Source organism: Podarcis cretensis (genome assembly GCF_951804945.1).
Source record: "Podarcis cretensis genome assembly, chromosome: Z".
Taxonomy (NCBI): Eukaryota; Metazoa; Chordata; class Lepidosauria; order Squamata; family Lacertidae; genus Podarcis; species Podarcis cretensis.
Window position 1 is genome coordinate 13,948,877 of NC_137184.1, and position 12,180 is coordinate 13,961,056.

The 12,180-nt window shown below is 40.8% G+C and overlaps 1 protein-coding gene across 5 annotated transcripts in view; it reads right to left on the reverse strand.

Moving 5' to 3' along the window:
* The window catches only part of MED27 (mediator complex subunit 27), a 171,616-nt gene extending 159,747 nt beyond the window's left edge, over positions 1-11,869 (reverse strand). For 2 of the 5 annotated variants that reach the window (XM_079962576.1, XM_079962575.1), the window contains exons 1-2: positions 11,578-11,858; positions 9,451-9,595 (exon numbers count right to left, since the gene is read on the reverse strand). In XM_079962576.1, coding sequence (XP_079818702.1) covers positions 9,451-9,595; positions 11,578-11,783 — 351 coding nt within the window. In that variant the 5' untranslated portion in view covers positions 11,784-11,858. Of the gene's footprint in view, positions 1-9,450; positions 9,596-11,577 lie in introns of all 5 variants that reach the window. The other 3 variants (XR_013835008.1, XM_079962574.1, XM_079962577.1) reach the window with 3 other exon arrangements.
* Positions 11,870-12,180: the final 311 nt, after the last annotated feature.

A 12,180-nucleotide genomic window follows, 5' to 3' on the forward strand; every position in this document is an offset into this window, starting at 1 on the left:
GGAGAGCCAGGGAAACATTTAGGGGACTAGCCTAGTCCCCTTAGTCCACTGATCGCACACCACTGAATTATACAAATAAAACGTATGATTATTTAAATATAGATCCTGGACACACCATACAAGCTAAAGCTTGCGCTTTTTGAAACAGGCAGACAAGCAAAATAAGTTCAATATCTTGAACTAATGGCATATCAGCTTGTTAATTTGTTTATTGCTTAATAAAGGTAAAGGGACATCTGACCATTAGGTCCAGTCGTGGCCGACTCTGGGGTTGCGGCGCTCATCTTGCTTTATTGGCGAACCAGAGCAGCGCACGGAAACGCCATTTACCTTCCCACCGGAGCGGTACCTATTCATCTACTTGCACTTTGACGTGCTTTCGAACTGCTAGGTTGGCAGGAGCAGGGACCTAGCGACGGGAGCTCACCCCGTCACGGGGATTCAAACCGCCGACCTAGTGATCGGCAAGTCCTAGGGTCTGTGGTTTAACCTACAGCGCCACCCGCGTCCCTTATTGCTTAATACTGATCAATAAAAAAACTGTTTGCCTGTAACCTGCAAGAGAAAAATTCCTGGGGGGGAAAACTGAATGTATTTATTTGCCAGAAGAAAGAAACATTCTTAGGGCTGGAGGAAAGATTTATTCATTCCATTTGATCACCCAATTTTCCAGTAGCCCTCTGGTTGGGCAGCAATGAGCTTAGACTCTCCTGGAGAAGATAACTTGAGCCAACTGGGGCTATTTGGGAACAGATATTTTTAGGATGTTGCAAACTGCTTAGAGATTTTCTTTTAAAAAAATGAAGCAACACATAAATTATATAAAATAAATAAAAATAAGGGAAAGTTATAAGGATCTCAAAGAGAGGCAAAGTTCTTACAGCAGGGCCCCTTCATAACTAGTTCTCTTGGAATCTTTGCATTTTCAATGAAGTGTGAGGACCTCTACATCCGTTCCTTTGACTCAAGTCTAGAAAACAGGGTAACAGTCTTCTGTGCAAAGCAACAACTGAATATGATGCTTCGTTTACTTACTGAAGCCAGTTTAGGTATGTCAAGATCCTAGATTATAAATCCTGATAGCTTTCCCACTCTGATCCTAATCAAAAATGAAATCCAGAGTAGCAACATCTATTTCAAAAGCAATGATATCTCATTCCCAAGAGGGATCATAATGACCAAATACTTGTCAAGATTCTTCACACATGCATCATTGCTCTAATGAAGTAAATAAAAAAATGCTTCCCTTAATTGTATGAATGAAATCTCTCTGGAGAAAACTGGATACCTGAAGTAACAATATAAGAAGTGTTATAGAGAAATTTTGTAGAGTAAATCTTGTGGCCTGGGTAAAATGCAGTTCTCTGAGACCATTAACATATTTCAATTTCACTTGTCATACCAAAGCAAATTAGAAATGTTTGAATACAATTAGAAATTATCTGTTAAATTCACATGGAATTATGGCTTATTACAAGGCAAAAAAAAGTTCACCTCAACACTGTTCTTGGATTCCTACAGTTAACAATTAATGACACTTTATTGCTGTTAAACTCAATATCTGTGTCTGATCAATACCAAGCTACCAAAGCAGTCTAACAAGTCTGAAACTCCCCTACAAGTACCTATTGATTTTTTTTAAGGCATGCAACAAAATGACCTACACAAATAACTGAGAATGAAACAGATAATTTAATAAACTAGAGAAAGTACAATGTTATTTCCCTTGGCTTCAATGTCAGAAAATCATAACTCATTATTGGTAGTTAGCACTCTTTTAAGGAGGGGGTTCTATATACAAAGGTGTGACTGCACAATAGTTCTGGTTGCCACATCTCGAAAGGATATTGTAGGGCTACAAAATGTTCAGAAAAGAGCAGTCAAACTGATAAGACTGGAACTGCTCCCCAATGAAAAAAGGGTACAGTTTTGGGGGCTTTCTCATTCAGAGAAAAGACACATAAGAGGAGATATGTAAGAGATGAATAAAACTCTGCATTGTGTGGAGAAAGTGATCAGAGAAGTTTTTCTCCCTCTCTTAATACCAGAACCCAGGCCCATCAAATAAATCTGAATGTTTAAAGAATGAGAAGACACATAAGGAAGTACTTTCGCACACAGCAAATTGTTAAACCTATGGAGCTCACTACCAAAAGATGTAGTCATGGCCACTAATTGGATGATTTTAAAAGAGAATTAGACAAATTCCTAGAGGATAAGGCTATCAATGGCTACCAGTCATGACTGGCAAACTTCAGTGGGTTGCATCCAAATAAGTTTATCTCAGAGTTGACACAATTAAATTAATGGCATTAAGTCAATTGTGTCCATTGTTTTAAAGGATGTAATCTGAATAGGACTAACCTTGGATACAGCCCAATATTAAGACTAGTATGCTTCCAAAGAGCAGTTGCTAGAAAACACGTGGGGAGAGTGTTGTTGTGTTCAGGTCCTGCTTGCAGACTTCCCATTGGGCCATCTGGTTGCCCACTGGTTGCTGGATCAGATGGGCCACTGGCCTGGCCCAGCACAGCTCTTCTTATGTTATGTTCTTACACCCTATGATACCCTGGCATCACTTTGAAAGAGGCACTCTACCCCTCCCTGAGTGGCCAGTTGTTTTAGGGCACCTGCAAAGCCCAGCACAACACCAGGAACAAGACCCCATAAATCAGCAACATAACAAAGCCCTATTCCAAAATGTGTGAACAGCCCAATTAGCTATGATAACCTCAACAGGCAAAATAAAGTATGCAGTCTGCTGGAGGTTTACTTTTATCCATATATTTTCAATGTGTATTGAGATTTTTTTTCAATTTAAATTGCATTTTTTGGTTTTTCAAAAGAAACTTACAAACATTCAAAAACACAATCACATACATTTCTAATAGACATCCCCCTCCCTTTTGTGGTTTCTTCTGAATTTAAATTTTCATACTGAATTTTCTACATTACTCCATCTTTAATTATTCTTTAGTTTCTCATAATAATCTGTTTAACTGCTTGTTTTACATTAATCCAGCTAATGAACTTATTTGCATACACTGAGAAAATGTTTTATTTAATTTTTTTTTTTTGTCTTTTTAGCTCAGTTCCTTGTACTACCCTTGTACTATTCATCCCTCCCCTATTTAGTTCACATAATTCAACTGTCTAAAAATCTTTGGCCAAGAACCTTATGTACCACACCTTCAATGGTTCTCTAAAATGCATTTTTGAAGAGTGATCAGAAGATTGTTTCCCCTTCCCCCAAAAAATCAAACAAGAAGCACTTTGCAGCATGCAAATATTGCAGCAAAACGGGGAATAATTTGGTCTCAGCTTTAGCTGTAAGAGCAGTCTGGAAGGATGGGAAATTCCTTTACTAAGACCAATGGGATGACACATCTGCATTAGCAGATGGCAGGGTCAACAGCCCCTGCAAAAATTAACAGAAAAGGTGTCAAAAAGATGTGCCATTTTAGAGTAAAGATTATCAAACTACCTATTTAAGATAGCTGTCCTACTAAAAGAGTTCTCACAAAGCTTTGCTACTGCAGAATCCATGGGAACATCTTAGCAGGCACAGCCTCAGGCATGCACTGGGGCTAGGGCATACAAGTGACACGTCAAGGGCAAAGTGTGCATGAATATACAAGTAACAATAAAGGAAAGCAGCAAGTGAGAACAGTGTTTAATCTAACCTCAAGGTACATAGAAATAATGTGTTGCTAAGGTGGCATTCCCTAATACTTCAGGGCTTAATTTACTGTATTTGGACAAGAAAATATGTCTCATGTAGACACACAATATTTCAAGAACTACAAAGTTCACCCTACAACAGAGCACAAGGCCATCATAGAATCATCTCTATTCACTAAAAATGTCTCTAAACTGCCATCTGGATGCTGAGAAAGCAGTGACGTTTGCCATGCAGAACTGGGGGGTGGAGTCTAACCTGAATTTCAGCTGCTTACCTGCCAAAAAGTTCACCATTGGACAATCTATTTTAGTGAACTGCACTAGAATAAAAAAGTTCAACTATTTAAGCCCTCTAACAGCCACCCCTACTAATTCATCCTGAATTAATAAAATGCTGTGACTCGAGAATTCAGCTGCAAATACGTTAGTTCAGACAGATTTTTTCACCCATTTCAACACCACAGAGCATAAGCTTTTGACACCAGTGTTATCCTACAGTGAATCCTCACATGCATTTAATTAATATTAGTTCCATGTATACATAACAAAGTGTATTATTTGATGCCACCTACAATTTAGAAGTTTTTATTAAAAGCACACTACAAATGATTGCTTGAAGACCCTACTAAACGTTTTTAGAAACAGAATACACATTTTTATTTCAAACCACAAAGGCAAGTGAAAACACTGCACCTAAAACTTTGGTGATGTCAAATGGATGGCACGTAATCAGTCCTGCTCTACAATGAAAATGGCCCGCGGGAGTTAAGAGAGATTAGGATCTGGCCTACTAGTAGGAGCCAAAAATTCCTACCCCTGGTTGAGTCTTACATTTACAAGCTGACACACACCTCAGGGTGGCACACTCCCCTCTGCTCCTTGGCACAGTTCGTACAGTAGAGATTGAAAGCATTCACCATTAAACTGAGTAGTTTTCCCGTTACATCCATACTTCAGAGAAACCACCCAGAGGACTTGGGTTATTGGGTGGTATAGAAAAGCAACAGGAAAAACAAAAACAAATTATGCTTAATCTAAACAAGCCTGTATCAAACTACAGCTTAACAATCTTGACTTGTTCAACCAAGCAGAGTTTAAAATTGAACGAACCAGTGTTTTCAAGTTCACATGTTATAGGGAACTCTGATGAGTTTAAAAGCAGGTATTTCCAGTCTCCTTGCAGTCTCCACCTTTAACCTTTAATGGGTAGTATGTTCACTTAGGCTCATTCATACAACATGTCCAAATCAGGCCGCTGCCTCTTTATCTGTTATCTTTATAAGAACTTTAGCTCTTGAATATACTAAAATACACAGATCAGAGATCGTGTGGCATCTTAACTTGGCTTCTCTTTTTAAAAAAACACACACACAAAAATAGATTTAAAGATGTAATTCATGTTTCCATATGCTCTTTGACAGGCAATTAGCCCACTTAAGTGTTTAACTAACAAAGCAAACACCGTATGGTTACACCCCTTTCCCCATCCCTTTTCATTTAACATTTGCTCATACACACAGACACCCTCTATTTCTGTTGTCCATCTGTTTGCAAGTGACATAAAGCTGGGCTGGGGGTTCCCTTGCAACCAACATAGTCAAAGTTGCATGCCACAACAGAAGAATTAGCTTTATCATATGCCAACTGAATCAAGTCTATTGGTCCACCTGCTGCACTTTTCAGTTTCCCACTCTATTTCAATCAATTTTCTCCTCTCCTCTCCCAGCCACTTTCTATTCATCTGTCATTCAGCCCATTAGACCATCAAGCTCAGTATTGGCTTGCAGTGGCTGGAACCAGCTCTCCAAGGTACCGAGCTGGAATCTTTCCCAGCCCTACTGGGAGATGCTACAGATTGGACTGCCCCGTGCAAGCAAACTAGGTGCTGTAGTACTGAGCTATGCCCCTTCCCCACTGGATTCAATGGGTTTTACCCTCAAGTTAAGCGTAAATACCTCAATGACAACTGCTCCCCATATGAACCAACAGGGACCCCCTCTGAGGTCCTTCTTCATGTGCCTCCTCCATGAGAAGTGCAGAGAGTGGCAACAAGAGAATGTGCCTTTTCTGGGGTGGCTCCCCATTTGTGGAGTGCTCTTCCCAGGGAGGCTCACCTTGTGCCTTCATTACATATCTTTAGGCACCAGCTGAAAACATTTCTCTTTTTCTTTTTAAATATAACTTTATTGAATAATACAATCAAATTTCCAGATATATCTGCAAAAAACACAATTGTTTACATATATGTCAAACATAAACTATGAAAGGAGATAGAAAATAAGAGAAAGGGGGGAAAAGAAAAGGAAAGAAAGAAAAAAGAGGAAGAAATACTGGTTTCTATAAACAGTAAACAGAATTACTGTTTACGAAAACCTTTCTCTATAACCAAGCCTGATTAACCTTCTATGGTCTTTAAAAAATGTTTGTGAGAAAGGGGGGGAGTTATTGGTTTGTTTATGTTTTATTATGTACTTTTGTGTTCTCATTTTGCTTTTTTAATGTTGTGAACCACCCTGTGAACTTCAGATGAAGGACGGTATACAAATATAATAATCATAATCAGACTATTTATATATCACAAGCTCAACAAGGAAGGCCCTTCTAATAATTTGGTTTCGTCTGCAGTTCTCTATCTACTTACTTGACTGTAAGGTAAGTCACATTGAATTTAACAGCCCTTATTCTTTTTTAGCCTGTTTTTATTAAGTTTTTTGTTAGGAACATAGATAAACAAACAACAATGTAGAATGAAACTGAAGCCACAAGTATGTTGCACACATTTTTTGTGAAGAGAAAACAATTCACACCTACAGTACATAGCTACATTTCAAATGTAGTTGTCCAAAAATATATTAGGGGTCTGTCCAAAAGTTTGTTTATGAGCAGGAGGCATTTATTCCTCTCCTCTGATGAGATACAAACACTAACAATGGATTCCAGTCCCCAGGGAATGCGTATTCTGACTTCAGCCCCCTAACTGTCCCATTCTGTTGCCTCATTTCTCAACCACCGCTACACATCAAAACTTTGATCATCAACTTTGCAATGGGATAGGAGGGTGCACTGGTCCAATGATGTGTAATATCCAAGCACACAGCAGCCAACAAAAATCCAATCCAATCTTTAATGGGACATATTTTTGAGCAGATGAGTGTACAGGACTCTATTAATAGGGAGTAAATTAATGAGTTGAAAAATGCTGAAATATCCACATTCTCTTACCCCCCTTTTTTTACTCCTGCCCTTAAGTCCACATTTTATCCTAGCTCAGCGATGTGTTTTATGTGTACAATTGTTAACGCATGAGCAATCTGGGCAGAGAAGGAAAGGGAGCTGTCCTGGGCTCTCAGCTCATCAAATATACAACACACCAGCCACAAAGGGGTCAAAAATTAAAAATTAAATGCAGAGAGGCAAAAAGTACTTCCATGCATCACAGCAACTAAATGCTCTCCCCTTCCAAATGACAGCAAAGAGTCAGACCAAAAACCCACTCCAGTGACTCCATATGTTCTTATTTAAAAACAGCTGCTGAGAGTGGGCAAAACCAATCCAACTAAATCAGTTTTGCGTACATGCAAGAGTAAAACGTTGTCTCATGTTACTGCATCATAAAACAAGCAGGAAGTGAAAGAGATGGCCAGAGAAATTATTCTGAAGAAGCAAAGAGTTACAGGTGACAAGCCCTCTTGTTAGAACAGACAATTGAAGCATCAATACCAGCTGATGTAAACAATGGAGTTGAGAACAAATTACTGAATTCAAAACAAAGTGGTGATTAAAGGGCAACTGCTGAGTGAGTATTTAAGTGCTTTGAAACCAGTTTATCACAAAAACATAAAAAGGCATAAAGAAGTGCTTAAACCACATTCTGAAGGCAATTATAGAGCACTAAATTAAAATAAAACTATACTTCCGCGTGCAGATGCAAAGGTGAGAGAGAACCTTGAGGTTTAGAGGCATTCCCAAAGAGGCAGAGGAGCTTATTGATGAAAGAATCATTAAGGAGTTAGCCAAATGGTTAGAGCTTCAAGAAGACGAAATAATTAAAGGCACAGAGAAAATATTCAGAGTGAAATCAGATGTTGCTAAAGCAAACAAATGGCCTGGAAACTGTTTGATATCTTTCAACTCAAGTCAAATTAGAGATAAAATTTTGCAAACCAGTAATAAAAGAAGACTCAGAATTGGGGAGAAAGACATTATTATCCTAAAGGAGATTCCTTCACACCTGTTGAGAGAGAGAGAGAGAACTATACATTTCTGGCTGAAGCATTGAAGGCAAACTCCATTGTTTATAGGTGGGAGTTTCTGGAGGGAATCTCCTTCTTTAAAGGGGAAAGGCGGAGGTGTGACAGCGGACAAAGCTGCTTGAGTCCTGCTTGAGGGTTTGCCACAGGCATCTGGGTTCCCACTTTGAGAACATGATGCTGGACTAGTAGGCCATCAGCCTGATCCAGCAAGGTCTCCTTATATTTTTATGTGTGTAAGGATTACCCTAATATCACTTTTTTGAGGGTGACTACACAGGATACAAAGGTTCTGAGTAAAGAGGAATGCCCCCTTGACGCCAAAAAGATTGCACACCCTACTATAACAATCATTGTCCAACGGTGGGTTTGTCCAATACTAAGCAGGTATTTTCATCAATGAGAAACAGAGAAACCAGCTGCTATCATGTATATTAGGATAAAAACGTAAAATATATAGGGAAGTTATTCAACTAAGTTTTACTTAGAGCAGAGCCACTGAAATTAATTAGCACGCCTAAGTTAAAAAGGTAAAGGTAAAGGGACCCCTGACAGTAAAGTCCAGTCACGAACAACTCTGGGGTTGCGGCACTCATCTCGTTTTACTGGCCAAGGGAGCCGGCGTTTGTCCGCAGACAGTTTTTCCAGGTCATGTGGCCAGCATGACTAAGCTGCTTCTGGCGAAACCAGAGCAGTGCACGGAAACGCCGTTTACCTTCCCGCTGGAGCGGTACCTATTTATCTACTTGCACTTTGACGTGCTTTTGAACAGTATATGCCTAAGTTAGGTCCATTCATTTCAATGGGTCTACTATGAGTAAAACTTAGTTAAATAACATTCCACACAATGCTAAAGTAAAGGGAAACACAGTTTAAGCCTAGCCACTAACATGGTCACTTGATACAGCCACCACCAGACAAGAAATATCTACTGTAACAGCTACCATATTGGCAAAATGTTGTTCTTGTTGTCTGTAAGACACCTGGACTCTTGTCAGGGGGAAAGACGGTTATAAATAAATAAATAATTCAACATGTGATTAGATTTCAAGGTATTTTCCCAACAGTTTGAAGCATGATTCTCCTCCAGTGTTACAAGCATTTTATTTAAACATGTACACAGTTTAAAACATGAATGTCACCAGAGAGATAACTCCAATCAATTCTTAGAAGATGTCAAGGACTGAAAAAGCACCTCCTTATGCTTTTGGATGAGCTTTTTAAACACTTACGAGTAGAAGAGGAGCACACAAATTTGTTGAGGATGGAGGATACAATTTTGCTTAACCCATCCCCATCATCAGCTTCTGTAAGCAGCCTCTTAAAACAAGGACAGGGTATAGATATAGCTGCCATAGTATCATTTCTCTTGCACCATAGCACAGTGAGCTGCTTCTCTCTGCATCAAAGCAAGAGGCAGCTGAGATAGCAAAGCTGCAATAGCCAAGAATTTCAAACCCCTCTATATAACATAACTTTGACTAGCAATTAACATTAATACACTTCTTTTATTTCTTACCTTATTTGACCATTTATAAGCCTGAAGCAGCTGGCTGTAGAGGGGTGTTTTGTCCTGAACAGGATCTAAACTCAACAATCCACTATTGTGGAGAGGATGGTTCTCTGATGGCTTGCCTACAAGATTACTTAGACGTTCCAGTTCACTAAAATAAAATGAAAAGCCATTAAATTATGGTATTTAACATAGCATATTTTGTTAACTCTTATGTGGTTTTGTCATATTTTACTACACAGTAGTAGCACAAGCAGGGCAGCTTCATTCACTGGGCTTCTCAACATTGCACATCACTGCTGGGTACCAAGAGTACAAGGGGCAAGGGGAAGGCAATGGGAAGCTCATTGTAGGTGCAGTGGTGGGAGCATCGGATATGTTTGTTTATAATTATATTTTGGGAATGATTCATGTTCTTATGTAGCTGCACTGTTTTATACTTTCTGGATGTCCCATGCTCATATTGTAAAGTAGTTGTGTTCTGTGTTCTAAATCAAGCACTTCTAGGAATTGTTTCTTTTTGTTTTCCAATGTATTTCTCATTAATAAAAAATTTGGTGTGCAACAAGCAATTTTTTTTAATGAAAGTTTGTCCCAGTGAAAAAAGTTTGAGAATCAGTGTCATAAGGCATCACCAGTAAAAAGAAACAAACTGGGAAGTTATAGGTGCTGGGAAAGACTCTGAGTCAGAGACCCTGGAGAACCACTCTTTTGCAACTGGTGTACAGGTCCCTTGACCAGGTCACATGCCCTCACCCAAGCTATCTCAAAACTGTCAGATTAATAGGAGACAAATATAGGATCCCCCAAATGCGCGTTTGGACCCTGCGTCTAAAAAGTTTGAAGACTTTCAGTACAGACAGGGGAGCAAGGTAGATGCATTTTCCAGCTCTCTTTATACTTCATACCCTCAAGTGTTTTCGCCTGGTTGGAATGCATTGTGGAAAGAAGAAAAGAAAATCTATAAAAAATTATTTACAAAAAAAGAGAAACGTGTTCCTGAACTAAGTTAATGCCTCCTGCTTTTATGGATGGAGGATAGAGAGATGGTTTGAGAAAGTAGTCTACTGTGCAAAAGTAGCATTTATACCTGTTGCTCCACCCACTTTTGCCTCTAGCCACCCACCCACCACAGACATGTGGCTCTCAGAAGGCTGCCTAGCAGGGAATGTGGCATTTCATTACACTTCTGGTTAGCACCCTCTTTCTTTCCCATTAACATATCTTTTTTCAGTTTTTGCCCCTGGGTCTGCTGGTCATTCCCCAGCACCTGACAGTCACAGCAACACCCCAGCCTCTTAACACAACACATCCAACAATTAACAACCATGCTCCCTTCTAGCTTGCCCCAAACCATATAGCATCCAGAAGATAGACTGCCTCTGGACCTAGAGGTTTCACTGTTGTGCTGTGCAGAGCATGGCATCTCCAGTTAACAACAGCATTGCTGTGGCTCGTCCAAACAGCACAGAATTCAGAAGGGAGATGGTCCCAGAACCTGTATGGTTCCAGAACAGTGTGCAGCTGTGGCAAGCATGGCATCTCCAACAACAAACCTTGCCCAAGACCACAAAGCTTTCAGAAGGTAGACCATCCCTGCTGTGGAAGTTCCACTGCATAGGTGTGGAGAGCATCTCCAAATAATCAACCACTACCCTTTGTGGCTTGCCTTAAACCAAGTTGTATTCAGAAGAAAGTATTGTCTCTGTACATGGAGGTTCCACTGCAAAACTGTAGACAGCATGGCATATCCACTTAATAACAGCAGCTACTCTCCCTTGTGGCTTGCTATGAACGAAGCAGAATTAACCTGCCCGTGGTGATTTCCACGGCATAACTCTTCAACGAACAGCAGCAGCAACCCTCCCTTAAGGCTTGCCCAAACCCACATAGCCTTCATAAAACAGACTGTTCCTGAACGTGGAAGTTCCACTGTTCAGTTGTCACAGCGAATTAGCATTTCACTGCACTATCGAATTCCATATCTAATTGGGGGGTCGCCTTTTTCTCAAGCATTTCTAGCCATGTGGGAACCATCTTCTCATCCCAGAAACGGGAGGAAGGGAGTGGGGAGTGTCGCCCAGGGCAACCTCCTCCTCGGCAGGTCTTTTTCCTCTTTCCCTTCCTCCTCACCCCAAGTCTCGGCTGACGGAGTGGAGGCTCTCTTGGAAGCTGGACACGAAGCTCTTCTCACGGCCCTCCAAAGCCTCCTTGTTGCGCCTGCCGTCCTTGAGGCAATCGAAGACGCGCGTGACGCTAGAACGCAGCGCCTGGATAGCCGAGATAGCCTGGGCAAAAGCCTCCAGGTTGACCCCGGCGCTTAACACCCCATCCGCCATCTTTGACCAGCGACCTCCTGTCGGAAAGCCGGAGCGCGAGGATATACTGAGAGGAGCGCGGGGAGGCGGGCGCCGCCGCAAAGCAGGCTGGGAGATGTAGTGCACGGAACTTGGGCAAAAGAGACTGAGGGACGCTGCGGTCGCAAAGCAGCCTGGGAGACATACCCCCCTCCCTCCCCAAAAAAGCGCGGAAAATGAATCCTAAAGGGCAAGACGCTTCAGCCACAAAGCAGGCTGGGAGATGTAGTCCGCGGGACAGAGAAGTTTTTCAGGAGATGGAGAGGCGTGTGATTGAAATCTGAGTGGTTTGTTTACCTCCTGTCTGCCAGGTTACCTGTTTAATGCTCACTTGATTGGATTGCCTGGGGAGCCTGGCCAGTCTTTTGTAATGTTAAAT